The 15,992-nt window shown below is 47.7% G+C and overlaps 1 protein-coding gene across 3 annotated transcripts; it reads right to left on the bottom strand.

The window, feature by feature from the left end:
• Nucleotides 1–243: 243 nt before the first annotated feature.
• Folr1 (folate receptor alpha) lies at nt 244–15,770 on the bottom strand. 3 transcript variants are annotated; one of them, XM_045145832.1, is made up of 6 exons: nt 15,630–15,770; nt 11,273–11,478; nt 5,242–5,414; nt 1,037–1,225; nt 806–941; nt 244–643 (listed from the first exon to the last, which is right to left on the bottom strand). In XM_045145832.1, the coding sequence occupies exons 3-6, from the start codon at nt 5,404–5,406 to the stop codon at nt 363–365; spliced, it is 771 nt and encodes a 256-aa protein (XP_045001767.1). In that variant the 5' UTR covers nt 5,407–5,414; nt 11,273–11,478; nt 15,630–15,770; the 3' UTR covers nt 244–362. The 3 variants fall into 3 exon arrangements, with proteins under 3 accessions (XP_045001767.1, XP_004651048.2, XP_045001768.1); XM_004650991.2 differs by lacking the exons at nt 11,273–11,478; nt 15,630–15,770 and adding an exon at nt 10,414–10,566; XM_045145833.1 differs by lacking the exons at nt 11,273–11,478; nt 15,630–15,770 and adding an exon at nt 8,726–8,744.
• Nucleotides 15,771–15,992: the final 222 nt, after the last annotated feature.

A 15,992-nucleotide genomic window follows, 5' to 3' on the forward strand; every position in this document is an offset into this window, starting at 1 on the left:
GCGCTTAACCGCTAAGCCATCTCTCCAGGTCCCCCTCCTTCTCCCTCTTCTTCTCCCTCTCTCTCTCTGCCTCTTTCTCACTCTCTCAAATAAATAAATAACATTTAAAATATATATATTTTATTTAAATATCTGACTAGTTCACTGTAAACGTTAGAGGTGGGAACTAACAAGGTTTAACTTCAGTTAGTGGGGAGTAGGAAGCAAAATAATGTACGTTTCCATTCACACCCAAATCAGAAGGCACGTGTGAAATGTCTGGTTTATTTCAACCGGCTGTCAGGGGCCCTGCCTCAAAGGAGGCTGGGCGCCGCGTGGCTAAGCAGGCAGGGTCACCCAGGTATTAGGGAGGCAAGAGGCGCTCAGCTGAGCAGCCAGAGCAGTACTAAGGGCAGGCTGCACATGAGGGGCCAGGCCCCACGGAGCCCCGCTCCGCTCATGGCCTCGGCATAGAACCTGGCCACCTCCTCGTTGGGGTTGCCCTGGGCTGGGTCAAACCACATCTGGATGCAGCGGCCGCTCCCCCGGCTGTAGTTGCTGACCTTGTAGGAATGGCTCCAGATTTCCTCGCACAGAGCGGCAGGCGTAGGGAAGTAAAAGTGGAAGGGGTGGCAGGCGGCCCCCACGGGGCACTGGTTATGCCCTGCAGGGGGGACAGAAGCCGGGTAGTGGTCGCCCGCCGCACAGAACCGTCTCCAGTCGTGCCAGCCCCGCAAGCCTAAGTCTTCCGACACTTGCGCCACCCCTGAACGTGCACGGCTGACACCCCCCACCCACCCACCCACCCACCACCCCCAGCTCTCACCAGAGGTCCAGTTCCAGCCCTTGTGCCAGTTGCTCTTGCAGGTGAAGGAGCCGCGGCAGTCGTCCCACCAGCGCTGGCAGTCCTCTCTGCACAGGGGCACGTCGAGGATGCGCTCCTTGCGCCAGCTCTGGTCCGCCTGGGAGCGCACGGGGAACGGGCTCGGGCTCAGGGACCTGCCAGAGACGCCCCGGGGCTACTTCGGCGAGGTGGTGCCAGGAGGGGCATGTGTACCTGTTGGATCCACGGTCCCAAGTTGGGAGAGCACTCATAGAGGCAGGTGTCCTGGATGAAGTGTCGCTTGCACGCGGGCTCCATCGCTCCGCAGTGATCCCAGTTGAACCTGTACAGGTAGGAAATATCCTTGTGGGCTTCCTGGCTGGTGTTGGTGGAGCAGCAGGCGTTACTCTTCCAGGGACTGCACTGGAAGGGGGACACAGGACTGAGCTCATGGTCAGCATAGCCAGGTTATTCTACAAACAACCTTGACCCTTGTGGCGTCCTTGAGTGCCCAGCCCAGCCAAAGTCGTTCAGGGAAGTAACTTGAGTTGGGACCCTTATTGCAGGAAGTGTGGGAGAGGCTCTCAGTGCAGTCTTTACAAAGCTCATGAATTTGTGTCTTTTTAAAAATATTTTATTAAGCCGGGCGTGGTGGCGCACGCCTTTAATCCCAGCACTCGGGAGGCACAGGTAAGAGGATTGGGAGTTCGAGGCCACCTTGAGACTCTATAGTGAATTCCAGGTCAGCCTGGGCTAGAGTGAGACCCTACCTCGAAAAAATATATATATATAATTTATTTACTTGAGAAAGAGCGACAGATAGAGGGTGAAAGAGAATGGGCGCAGCACATCCTGTAGCTACTGCAAATGAACTCCAGATGCATGAGCCACCTAGTGCGTCTGGCTGACATGGGTTCTGGAGAATCAAACCTGAGTCCCTAGGCTTCACAGGCAAGTGCCTTAACCACTAAGCCCTGCATCTTTTTTGTTTGTTTGTTTGTTTGTTTGTTGAGACAGGCAATATCATATGGTCCAGGCTGACTTCAAAATCCATACATAACTGAGGATAACCTTGACCTCCTGACTCCATCTGCCACGTGCTGGAATTACAGGTATGCCACAGCACCCCTGCCTTATAATTCATATCTTTACTGAACTCTTTATTTTTAATTTAATGCACAGGAAAAAAAAACATACAACAAAAAGACACTGAAAGCATTACATAGTTAAAACACCAAAAAGATACAGAACTATTAATCTAGTGGCATTTATAAACTAAACTCTTTTTTAAAGTATCTTATTCATTTATTTATTTGAGAGAGAGAGGGAGCTCTTTACTGAACTCTTACCTACCCTAACACAGGCCCATTTTCTAGGAAATGGGGATAAAAAGAGAAACAATTATCTTTAACTGTTTTGGAGGGAGAAAGGTGTGCGGGCTTGCAGCTTGACAGGGTGGTTAGTTTAAATTTCACTGAGGGACTGGGGACTGGAGAGATGGCTTAATGGTTAAGGTGTTTGCCTGCAAAGTCAAAGGATCCCGGTTTGACTCTCCAGGACCCACATAAGCCAGATGCACAAGGTGGCACATGCATCTGGAGTTTATTTGTAGTGGCTGGAGGCCCTGGCATGCCCAGCCTGTCTTGCTCTCTCCCTCTCTCCCCCTCCAATAAACAAATAAATTAATTTTAAAAGATTATTTCTTTTCTTTCTTTTTTAAGAATATTAATTAATTAACTGATGAGAGAGAAACAGAGAGAGTGAAAATGGGTATACCAGGGCCTCCTGCCACTGCAAATGAACTCTAGACACATGTTCCACTTTATGCATCTGGCTTTGTGTGGATAGTGGGAAATCAAACCCAGGCCATCAGGATTTGCAAGAAAGTGCCTTTAACTACTGAGCCATCTCTCCAGTTCCCCCTCCCCACCTTTTTTTTAGGTAAGGTCTCACTCTAGCCCAGGCTGACTTGGAACTCACTCTGTAGCCACAAGTTGGCTTTGAATTCACTGTATTTCTCTTACCTCAACCTCCCAAGTGTAGGGCTTACAGCTGTGAGCCACTAGGAATGTTGTCAGCAAGCTTCCTAGCAAATGCTGGAATTCTTGCTTCTCAACCACCAAGAGACTTCAATCAGACAGCGGGTTAAAAGATTCCTCTTCCTTGCCGGGCATGGTGTCTCATGCCTTTAATCCCAGCACTCAGGAGGCAGAGGTAGGAGGATCACCGTGAGTTCAAAGCCACCCTGAGACTCCATAGTGAATTCCAGGTCAGCCTGGGCTAGAGTGAGACCCTACCTCAAAAAGAAAAAAAAAAAAAAAAAAAAAAGGTTCCTTTTCCTTCCCACATTGCATGATTCTCCTTGTCTTTCTCTCCTGCCTCAGTTCTAGGAACATAAACACTCAATGCTTTCTGTCTTTGGTTATGTTTTGTTATTTTATTTTATAATTTTTTTATTAGTTTTATTTGAGAGAGGGGGGAAGGAGAGAAAGAGGCAGATAGAGAGACAATGGGTGTGTCAGAGCCTCCACCCAGTGCAAACGAACTTCACATGCATGCACCACCTTGTGCATCTGGCTTTATGTTGGTGCTGGGAACTCGAACCTGGGCCTGTCAGGCTTTGCAAGCAGGTGCCTTTAACCACTGAGCCATTTCTCCAGCCCCACACATGACTTTTTTTTTGTTTGTTTGTTTTTTGGTTTTTCCGAAGTAGGGTCTCACTCTACCTCAGGCTGACCTGGAATTAGTCTCAGCGTGGCCTCGAACTCTCAGCAATCCTCCTACCTTTGCCTCCTGAGTGCTGGGATTAAAGGTGAGCGCCACCACACCCAGCAACACCTGGCTTTTTAAAGACATGGTCCCACTATTTTGCCCACTGGCCCAAAACCTTTAGATCCTCCCAGGAGCTAGCATTTTGCTTTATCTTTAGTTACTGCCTTATATTGATTTTATTAAATGTTTAGCTATGTTCAAATACTTACTTATTATTTTTTATTTTACAAAGAGAGTGAGAGGCAGACAAAAAGAGAATGGGTGCACCAGGACCTTCAGCCTGCTGCAAACGAACTCCAGAAGTGTGCGCCCCCTTGTGACGCATGTGTGACATTACATGATTGCATCACTATGTCTGGATACATGGGACCTGGAGAATTGAACATAAGTTCTTAGTCTTTGCAGGCAAGTGCCTTAACCACTAAGTCATGGTTCAGATACTGAATGGGACTAAAATATAAACTACCAAAAAAAAAAAAAAAAAAAAAAAGATATTAAGTCAGGTGTGGTAGTGCACACCTTTAATCCCAGCACTTGGGAGGCAGAGGTAGGAGGATCACCGTGAGCTCAAAGCCACCCTGAGACTACATAGTGAATTCCAGGTCAGCCTGGGCTAGAGCAAGACCCTATCTTAAAAAAACCAAAACAATATTGTATATATGTAAATACATTGTTTGAGATGGGGAGGGGATATGATGGAGAATGGAATTTCAAAGGGGAAAGTGGGAAGGGGAGGGTATTACCATGGAATATTTGTTATAATCATGGAAAATGTTGATAAAAATTGAGAAAAAAAAATATGTCCAGCTACCCAAAGAGCTTATATCGTTTTGTGACATCCTTGCATAGCTCACGAAGGCAATGTCTGACTACATACCTCAAATAAAAATCCATTCTGGGGCTGGAGAGATGGCTTAGCAGTTAAGCCCTTGCCTGTGAAGCCTAAGGACCCCGGTTCAAGGCTCGATTCCCCTAGGACCCACGTTAGCCAGATGCACAAGGGGGCACACGCATCTGGAGTTCGTTTGCAGTGGCTAGAAGCCCTGGCACGCCCATTCTCTCTATCTGCCTCTTTCTCTCTGTCTCTCTCAAATAAATAAATAAAAATGAACAAAAAATATAAAAATAAATCCATTCTGAGCTCAAAAAAAAAGACAAAAAAAATTAAATGGCTCATGACAAAATAATTGTTACAGGACCAGAGTTCTCCTGCCCTCTAGCACCAAGAGTCACAGTCCAAATGTTTACCAGATGCCTGACTCTCACAGCTATGAGAGGGACGCTTTTCCCAGGACTGGGGTTGGGGGATTGGCAGAAAGGACTGTTAACACGCAGTGTGTGGCTTTTCTCCTTGGATCCTTAGAAGTGTCCTTCTAAAATCCAAATCTGCCATCAGGATGATGACACCAGCTCCCTTCCTCTCGCTCTTCCCTGGCCATGCTTCCTCAATTGTGCAATGAGGAAAGCGAGCCACCAATTAGGTAAACTAGTGGCAGATACGTGAGGCAGTCACCCATGTTAGTTAGAGTGGACCGAGGTCCTGTTGGGCAGGTCTGTCCTGCTCAGGAAGGTCTGTCCGTCCGTCTCCACTGCGGAGAGGGGCTAGACCACCCTGACCTGCTCTTCCCGAGTCAGCGCCGCGTCACCCCTCGGGGGCCCTGGCCCACCTGATCATGCAACTTGTCCTCCGGGCTTGGCTTTTCCTTGTGGTGCTGGGCGTCCATGCAGATATTGAGAAGGTCTGTCCTTGCCCTCAGAGTCCTGGGCTGGGCACCCACTGGGGCCACCCACACCAGAAGGAGCAGCAACTGTGTTGTCACCAGACGAGCCATGTCAGATCCTAAAGGAAGAGCTATGGTCAGTGGCACCAAGAAATGAGAAGGTCGAACCTGGGCTCAGCTCCAGGGGGTGGGGCCGCCACAGGAGGATCATGTTCCGTCTCTTCTCCTCACTCTTCCCAGCCACCTGGGGTACAGGCCCTGGCTGGAGGCTCTTTGATGTCTTCAGGTAGTCAAGCAATGACTCGAGCAATGCAATTAAAAGACAAGGTTGGCTTGGTGGCGCATGCCTTTAATCCCAGCACTTGGGAGGCAGAGGCAGGATCGCCGTGAGTTCGAGGCCACCCTGAGACTACATAGTGAATTCCAGGTTGGGCATGGGCTAGAGTGAGACCCTATCTCAAAAAGGGGGGGGGGAGGGCTGGAGAGATGGCTTAGTAGCTAAGGCATTCGCCTACAAAGCCAAAGGACCCCAGTTTTGAGTCCCCAGGACTCATATAAGCCAGATGCACAAGGGGGTACATGCGCCTGGAGTTCATTTGCAGTGGATAGAGGCCCCTGGCACGCTCATTCTCTCTCTCCCTTTCTCTCTGTCAAATAAATAAAAAAAATATATATATATTTAAAACAGACAATGTTGAGTTCTGTAGAGATAACTTAGTGGTTAAGGCACTTGCCTGCAAAGCTTGAGGACCCAGGTTCATTTCCCCAGAATGGGCGAGCCAGGGCTTCCAGCCTCTGCAAACGAACTCCAGATGCGTGCGCCCCCTTGTGCATCTGGCTAACATGGGACCTGGGGAACCGAGCCTCAAACCGGGGTCCTTAGGCTTCACAGGCAAGCGCTTAACCGCTAAGCCATCTCTCCAGCCCTCTCTATCTCTCTTTGTTTCTGTGCTTGTAAATAAATAAATATATAAAATGAATTTTTTAAAAGCCAGGCATACGGGCGTGCACACACACGCACACATACACACACCACATACATTACATACACATAAGCCAAAAAAAAAAATTGTGGCAGTATTGATAAACTCTGCGAGTTTAAAAATTTTTATGTATGTATGTATGTATTTTTGAGATAGGGTCTCACTGTAACTCAGGCTGACCTGGAATTCACTATATAGTCTCAGGGCGGCCTTGAACTCACGGTACTCCTCTTACCTCTGCCTCCCAGGTGCAGGGATTAAAGGTGTGCACCACCACACCCAGCTCCAGTTTTTAAGTTTGCAAACAGAGAGGCAGAGAGAGAGAGAGACCCTGTGAAAAGGAACTCCATACATATGTGCTGCATCTGGCTTTATGTGGGTACTGGGGAACTGAAGCTGGGTCATTAGGCTTTGCAGGCAAGCACCTAAACTGCTGAGCCATGTCTCCTGTCCTCTATGAGGTTTTGTTTGTTTGAAACTGAGTCTTGCTATGTTGCCCAGACTGGACTTGAAATCCTGAACTGAAGTGATTCTCCTCCAGTTTATAGCTAGAGGCTATGAAGCATATGCCACTACACGCAAGCTGCTTGTTTCATTTTGATTTTTCTGAGGTAGGTTCTCACTCTAACACAGGCTGACCTGAAACTCACCTTATGTAGTCTCAGAGTGGTAGAGAATTTATATTGCTCTTCCTACCTCAGCCCTCCCAAGTGCGGGGATTAAAGGCATGTGCCACCAAGCCCACCTCTTTTTTGTTTTTGTTTTTTCAAGGTAGGGTTTCACTCTAGCCCAGGCTGACCTGGAATTCACTATGTAGTCTCAGGCTGGCCTAGAACTCATGGTAATCCTCCTACCTCTGCTTCCTGCCCGGCTCCTTTAAAAACAATTTTTTCTTTTTTTTTTTTTTGGTTTTCAAGGTATCCTTAAATTTTTTTTTTTTTAAGGAACTTTATTTATTTGAGAGAAAGAGGCAGGTAGAGGGAGAAAGAATAGGCACACCACAGCCTTCAGCCACTGCAAACAGAACGCCAGGCACAAGCGCCACCTTGTGTCCTGAGGAATCGAACCTATGTCCTTTGGCTTTGCAGGCAAGTGCCTTAACTACTCTCCAGCCTCTGCCTGTGTTTTTTGTTTGTTTGGTTGTCTTGTTTTTCAAGGTAGGGTCTCACTCTAGCTCAGGCTGACCTGGAATGCGCTATGTAGTCTCAGGGTGACCTCAAACTCATGGTGATTCCCTACCTCTGCCTCCTGAGTGCTGGTATTAAAGGCATGGACCACCATGCCCAGCCCTATGCCTCTTCTTTATATAAATTCTATTTATTTATTTAAGAGACAGAGGGGAAAAAAATAAAAAAGGGCATACCCAGGCCTCTAGCCACTGCAAACAAACTCCAGACACATGCTGCCTTGTGTTTCTGGCTTATGTGGGTACTGGTCAATCAAACCTGGGTCCTTAGGCTTCTCAGTCAAGTACTTTAACTGCTAAGCAATCACTCCAGCTCCCCCACTTTTGTTTTAATGTGGTTTTCCGAGGTAGCTCTAGCCCAGGTTGACGTGGGCCTCGAACTCACAGTAATCCTTCCACCTCTGCCTCCTACGTACTGGAATTGAAGGCATGAGCCACCACACCCAACCTCTTTCTTTGTAAAATCTGGTTTCTGGGCTGGAGAGATGACTTAGTGATTAAGGCACTTACCTGTGAAGGCTAAGAACCCAGGTTCAGTTCCCTAGTACCCATGTAAGCTAGATGCACATGATGGTGCATATGTCTGGAAATGGCTAGAGGCCCTGGTGCACCCATTCTCTCTTTCTCTCTGCTTATTTCTCACTCTCAAATAAATAAATAAAATAAAATCTTGTTTCCAGCCCTTCCTAGGTGTATCATTTGAACTGGTTTAGTAGGTCCCTTCCAACTAGACAGTCCTGGGGCCTTGGAAGATTCACCAGCCTCTCCTCGACCATCATGGTAATCCTTTGCCCTCAGACACTGCCCTCCCCAAAATTATCCAAATTGCTAAAAATGTTCCAATTTATTTCCTTAAATCCTCTTTATCTCTTCCCCTCATGTCCACACTTCATATGTCAAGTAGATGCACCTTCTCTGCTCAAGGCCTGTCTGGCCTGGACATTGCCCCTTATCCCTTAGAACCTGGGTGTCCTGGGGCTAGGGGACACAGCTCAGACAGTGGAGTGCTTGCCCAGCACACAGGAGGCCTGGGTCACTTCCCCAGCACTATATAAAACTGCAGATGGAGCCGGGCGTGGTGGCGCACGCCTTTGATCCCAGCACTCAGGAGACAGAGGTAGGAGGATCATTTTGAGTTCGAGGCCACCCTGAGAACTACATAGTGAATTCCAGGTCAGCCTGGACTAGAGTGAAACCCTACCTCAAAAAAGCAAAAAAAAAAAAAAAAAAAAAAAAAAACCATGCAGATGGTGGTACACACCTGGAATCCCAATACTTGGGGAGTGGCAGCAGGAGAATCAGAAGCCCAAGGTCATCCTCAGTTATAATAGCAAATTTGAGACCCTACTAAAAAAAAAAAAATTACAGGGCTGAAAAGAAGACTGTTGCAGTCAGGTTCCCATTGCTGGCAGAAATCACCTGACCAAGAGCAGCTTGTGAAAAAAAAAAAAGGCTTAGTTTGGTTTATAGACTCCATGATGGCAGGGAAAACGATGGCATAAGCAGAGGGTGGACATCACCCCCTAGCCAACATAAGGTGGCCAACAGGAGCAGGAGAGTGTGCCAAACACTGGCAAGGGGAAACTGGCAATAACACCCATAAGCCCACCTCCAACAATACACTGCCTCCAGGAGGTGTTAATTCTCAAATCTCCACCAGCTGGGGACCTAGCATTCAGAACACCTATGTTTATGGGGGACACCTGAATCAAACCACCACACTGACTTAGTGGTTAAAGGCCCTTTTGCAGAGCCTGATGGATGAGGTTCAATTCCCAGCCACCCTAGTCCATGTTGGTCTGCAGGTACATATGGACTCCTGCAGACCAACACACACACATTTTTAAAATAACAAGAGGGCTGGGAAAATGCTAAGTGGTTAAGGCATTTGCCTGTGAAACCTAAGGACCCTGGTTTGATTCCCCAGGACCCATGTAAGCCAGGTGCACAAGGGGGCTCATGCGTCTGGAGTTCGTTTGCAGTGGCTGAAGGCCCTGGCGTGCCCATTCTCTCTTTCTCTCTACCTCTTCCCCTCTCTCAAATAAATAAATTAAATAAGTTAAAATAACAAGAGAAGAGAACAATGAATTTTGCTCTTGCCAGGGCGCTGAGCCGGACCTGAGCTGAGCGGTCTCCAGCCTAAGTGCACATCAGCCTCAAATAAGCCTGGAGTTGTTGAATATCTCCCCGGCTCTCCTCCCTGCTCCACAAGCCATTGGTCATTCTGTATTCTCTTTTCTCTCTGTCTCGGCAGTGCTGGGGATTGAACCTAGGGCCTGGAACTTCTGAAGCTACTTTACCAGCTCTCTCTCTCTCTCTTTAAATTTTTTTTATTTATTTAAGAGAGCAATAGACAGAGAGAGAAAGAGGGAGATAGAGAGAATGGGCACGCCAGGGCCTCCAGCCACTGCAAACGAACTCCAGATGCATGCGCCCCCTTGGGCATCTGGCTAACGTGGGTCCTGGGGAATCGAGCCTCGAACCGGGGTCCTTAGGCTTCACAGGCAAGCACTTAACCACTAAGCCATCTCTCCAGCCCCAGCTCTCTCTCTTTGCACTTCATTTTGAGACAAGGTTTCACTAAATTGCCCAGGTTGGCCTTGAACTCATTCTATGGCCCAGAATGAGTTTGAATTTTTTTTTTTTCAAGGTAGGGTCTCACTATCTAGCCCAGGCTGACCTGGAATTCACTAAGTAGTTTCAAGGTAGCCTTGAACTCACGGTGATCCTCCTATCTCTGCCTCCTGAGTACTGGGACTAAATAAATGCCACTATACCTGGCTGAGCTTGAACTTTTGATTCTCCTGCCTTAGTCGCCTGAGTAGCTAGGATTATAGGCCCGTATCACCAGGTCCAGCTGTTCTCTTCATTCGGTAATTATTTGTCCATTCTTTCACTCACTAATTCATTCATTCTAGGACACAACCATCCCTCCCTTAACCTACTTACACACTGTAGTATCTCAGGGCCAGGCTGGGGGGGAAAAGGGTGTTTCCTGCCGGAGAATCAGATGATTATTCAGTGCTGTCTTCTGAGCAAAAGCAGAACCAGGCAGCTTGGAGGCCTGGTTAAAGAGCTTTGAGCCTGATCCAGTCCTGGCCTCACTCCACTCCCTGCTTAGCCATGCGGAAAACAGCTACAAACTATCTACAGGTCATTTCTCCATCTGAGGTCTAAATGTAGAAGGAAAAGCACCACCAAACAATGGCCAATTTAATCTAATCTATTTGGAACCAACTGGGTCTGGATTGAGAGGCATGCCCCACCTCACAACGCAGGAACGCTCCAAAGCCGGACTCCCAGGCCTTCAAGCTGAGTCTCTGCTGAGGATGGGGGTGAAAAAGCTCTGTCCTTGGGCCCCCATGGAACCCTTCAGAGTCCGTGGTGTGTTGTACTGTGACTCTGGAGCCACAGACAGCTTGCTCCCTCTCCCTGGGGGCTGGATTTCCCCGCCCCCCCCAAACCCCCCTCGCCACTTCCTAGTCACACCATCAGATCTTGATCCACCTGTGGACCCGCCTCCACCAACCATCACCACCCATACATCCATCTAAGCGACCCGCACTCGGAATGCTGCGAACTCAGCGCTGGGCTGAAGGCTGAGCACCTTGGACTCCAGTTCAGAGAGTTTAACCTGGGGCTGGCAGTGATCTAAGCCTCTATCACCTCTGGAATCCAGGCAAACGGGAGGCCCTCCAATTCAGCAAATTCTTTTAACATATGCTGGGTGGCCCCTAGAAGATGTGCTTTTTTCTTTTTTCTTTTTTGGGCGCTGGGGGTGCGGGGGGGGGGTTGTCAAGAAGCATACCTGGGGTAGGAGGCAGTTCTCAGACTGGGCCAGGCTTCGGCTGTGTTCTACACTCCCCTTGCTTTATTCCAGGGGACAACCAAGGCTTAGTAGCCTAGGAGATGAGCAGTGGGGCGAGCAGTGGGAATGGAGCCCAGGAATGGAGTGTGAGAATGGGCGAAGGCCACTCAGTTGTTAATTATTGCACGTGAGCATCAGCCAGGTCTCTGTGGGGAAGGGAGAAGAGGGTTATTAGTACAGGCCTGGACTGGGAGTGTAGCAAAGGCTTGTCTAGCATGTGTGAGGTCCCAGGTTCAGTAGTAAGCATTGCAATTAAAAAAACAAATGCAAACAGGGCCTAGAGGCATAGCTTAGCGGTTAAGGCATTTGCCTGCAAAGGCCAAGGACCCAGGTTCGATTCCCAGGACCCACATTAGCCAGATGCACAAGGGGGTGCACGCGTCTGGAGTTGGTTTGCAGTGGCTGGAGGCCCTGGTGCGCCCATTCTCTCTCTCTCTCTCTCTGTGCCTCTTTCTCTCTGTGTCTGTCACTCTCAAATAAATAAATAAAAATAAAGCAAAAAATTATTTAAAAAAAAATCAACCAGGGCTGGAGAGATGCTCAGTGGTTAAGGCACTTGCCTGCAAAGCCTAATGACCCTGGTTTGATTTCCCAGGACCCACGGAAAACCAGATGCACAAAGTGGAGCATGCATCTGGAATTCATTTGCACTGGCTGGAGGACCTGGTGTGCCCATTCTCAGTCTGTCTCCTTGCAAATGAATAAATAATGCAAACAGGAGAGCTGGACACAAGAGGGTGGTGGGAAGGGATTATGCTTATGTATATATATCTAGGTTGTCAAAATTCAAGGTAAGGCCACCCTGAGATTAGTGAATCCCAGGTCAGCCTAGGCTAGAGTGAGATCCTACCTCAAAAAAAAAAAAAAAAAAATTACAAAGAAAAAAAGTTTAAGGGGCTGGAGAGATGGCATAGAGGTTAAGGCACTTGCCTGTGAAACTAAGGACCTAGGTTCGATTCTCCAGGTCCCATGGGAGCCAGATACACCAGGTGGTACATGCGATTGGAGTTCATTTGCAGTGGCTACAGGCCCTGGCATGCCCATATTCTCATTCTCTCTCAAATAAATAAATAATGAAAACTTAAAAAAAAAAAAGTTTAAGGGGCAGGGCTTGGTGGAGCACACCTTGCCACCACTTGGCAGGCAGTAAGAGGATCTTTGTGTGTTTGAGGCCAGCCTGGGACTACATAGTGAATTCTAAGTCAGCCTGGGCTACACTCTACCTCAGGAAAAAAAAAAAAAAAAGCTGAAGGGCTGAGGAGATGGCCCACATTTAATTCCCCAGTACCCCTGTAGATCCAGATGCAAAAAGTGTTTCATGTGTTTGGAGTCCACTTGCAGTGGCAACACGCCCTGGTACCCCCATACACGCACATAAATAAAAATATTTAAATGACGAAAGAGATGGCTCAGTGGTTAAGGTGCTTGTCACACAGCTTAACAACCTGAGTTCAATTCCCCAGTACCCACGTAAAGTCAGATGCACAAAGTGGCACATGCTTCTAGAGATGTTTGCAGTGACTGGAGGCCCTGACACACTAATTTTCTCTGTTTCTCTTCTCTCTCTGTTTGCAACTAAATAAACATAAAATACTTTAGAAAGGGACTGGAGAGATGGCTTAGCAGTTAAGTGCTTGCCTGTGAAGCCTAAGGACCCCAGTTCGAGGCTCGATTCCCCAGGACCCACGTTAGCCAGATGCACAAGGGGGCGCACACATCTGGAGTTCGTTTGCAGTGGCTGGAGGCCATGGCGCGCCCATTCTCTCTCTCTATCTGCCTCTTTCTCTCTCTCTCTCTGTCACTCTCAAATAAATAAATAAAATAAAAATAAAAGTATTTTAGAAAAACATATCTTGTTTTTTTGTTTTTTGTTTTGTCTTTCTAGATAGTGTCTCACTATAGCCCATTATGTAGTCTCAGGGTGGCCTCAAACTCTCAGTGATCCTCCTACTGTGCCTCCCGAGTGTTGGGATTAAAAAGGTGTGCATCACCACACCCCACCAGGAAAAAAAAATATTTAAAAAAATAAATAAAATGTTTAAAAAGAGCTAGACATGGTGCTGCACACCTTTAATCCCAAGCACTCAGGAGTTCTGAGATAGAAGGATCACAGTGAGTTCAAGGGCAACCTGAGGCTACAGAGTGAATTGCAGGTCAGCCTGGGCTGGAGTGAGACTGCCTCAGGAAAAAAAATAAAATAAAATAAACACTGTTAAAAATGCATGCCTACAGTAAGTTAAAAAGGAGACATAAAGAGAAGAGAAAGGAAGGGAGGAGGGTACTTAATAGGTTGATATTGTATATATGTAAGTACAATGATTGTGATGGGGAGGTAATATGATGGAGAATGGAATTTCAAAGGGGAAAGTGGGGGGGGAGGGAATTACCATGGGATATTTTTTTATAATCAGGAAAATGCTAATAAAAATTTTAAAAAATGCAGGCCTAGGTAGTCCAACTGCCCTCTAATTGGACTGGAGGCCTGCTTCATGGGAGGGAATACATCTCTGATACTGAAAACAGGGGTAGTCATGAGCCCTAGGGGTGTAATGTCTGCTGATGTCTGGATAAATGTATATACTATGCTTATCAAACTGCCCAGTAAGCACTTCTGTTAGTGCTCATACCCTTATATTAATGCTACTCTCACTTTTGGTAGGGAATCTTCTTTTCAGATGGCAGTGACCTTGGGATGACTCAGAAGGCATCATGATGCTGGAAAGAAGTGACAGGAGTGTTCAGCACTGAAATATCTCTATCACACCTTCCATGGCTCATTGTGGAAGAGGTGGCATAAAGAATGTAAGAGCCAAAGGATGGGTAGGACTCCTTACAACGTGCTCCCCCCAGACACAAAATGCCTGGATATCCATGACCTCACAGTACCTGACACTACCTACACAAGACCATCACAACAGGAGGAAAAGATGATGACATCAAAATAGAAGAGAGACTGAAAGGGGGAAGGGGTATGATGGAGAATAAAGTTTCAAAGGGGAAAGTGGGGGGAGGGAGGGTATTAGCATGGGATATTTTTTATAATTATGGAAGTTGTTAAAAAAATTGAAAAGAAGCTGGGCGTGGTGGCGCACGCCTTTAATCCCAGCACTCGGGAGGCAGAGGTAGGAGGATCGCCGAGAGTTCGAGGCCACCCTGAGACTACAGAGTTAATTCCAGGTCAGCCTGGACCAGAGTGAGACCCTACCTCGAAAAACCAAATAAAATAAAATAAAATAAAATAAATAAATAAATAAATTGAAAAGAAAAAAATTGCAGGTCTAAGTAAAGCTAAGCATTTAGGTCCCATAAAAGTCTGGCAGTCTGAGCTGCCAAGATTCTTTGGGATAATCAGGCCAATTGCCCAGCACCCAGATGCAAAAGGTGAGGCATGCATCTGGAGTTCATTTGCAGTGGCAAGACGCCCTGGTTTGCCCATTCTCACTTTCTCTGCTTGCAAATAAATAAATTTTTTTAAAAAGTGGGTATGGCGGCACACACTTTTAATCCCAGCACTCAGGAGGCAGAGGTAGGAGGATTACCATGAGTTCAAGGCCAGCCTGAGACTACACAGTGAATTCCAGGTCAGGCTGGACTAGAGTGAGACCCTATCTCTGCGGGGGCGGGGGGGGGGGGACAGACTAGAACACAGACTTCCAACCTCCAGGCCAGCTGTAGAGAACAGGGGCTCCCAGGTCCCTAACTTGCAGAGCCACCACCTCCTCCAACCTCATCACCCCAGATGTCACCCATTTCCAGTCACAAGATCACAAAAGGTCTGAATCCTTTGGCCAAACTTGAGCAAAGCCTCAGTTGTTTGAAGGCCCAAACTCTGAGCCTCCTCATCCTCTCCTCACTTACCCACCCCCCACTCCTTTTGATAGCTTTAAGGTTCTGGACTAATTCCGACTCCCCCCATATCATCATCCCAACCAAACAGAGAACTTTTGTTTCATTCTGAGCCAAGGGGGGTACCACTGATGGGCAAGGGAGTGGGGACAGCAGACTTAGAAAGAAGGAAATGTCTGTATGTGGCCCGGGTTACACCGAGGCTTGGGAGCTGCCAGCCACTCACTAAAAGTTTCAAGAAGATAGAGCCAATACTCTACACATGCCTGAGTAGAAAAGGAAAAGGAGGAAGGAGAAAGAAGTGGAAGGAGGAGGGAGAACACCAGAGGAAGCAGTTAAGTTTCTAGAAAAAAAAAAATCAGCCCAAGGAGAAAGACCTTACAAAGAGGGGACTCCCCAGCCACCTTTGGCCACATCTTGTGGCCTTCCTGTGGGTTAGGTTGAGCCATACCTGAGTCTTGTGACACCCGGAGTATGCTCTCTGAAGACCTCAGGGGCCCTGGGGCCTCCCTCCTGGTTTATACACCCAGATCAGCCCGCTGATTGGAGAAGGGTGGGCCAGGTGTCGAGCAATGCCTAGAGGTGGGGAGGGGGGAGGGGTGGCTGGCGATGGGACTTGTCCCTACCAGGTCCTCCTCTGCCCCTGCCCTGGGGGCTGATCATTAACTACTTTAAGTCTCTTCCACCAAAGGAGTGACCCTGAGATCAGACCCTGAGCCTAGCAGCTGAGAGGTTTGTCCCTACAGCATGTTTCAGATTTAGTAACCTGCCCGGCAGGTTTTGAATTGGACACCGAGCTCGGTGTCTAGGGGCT

This window comes from Jaculus jaculus, chromosome 3 (assembly GCF_020740685.1).
Source record: "Jaculus jaculus isolate mJacJac1 chromosome 3, mJacJac1.mat.Y.cur, whole genome shotgun sequence".
Classification (NCBI taxonomy): Eukaryota; Metazoa; Chordata; class Mammalia; order Rodentia; family Dipodidae; genus Jaculus; species Jaculus jaculus.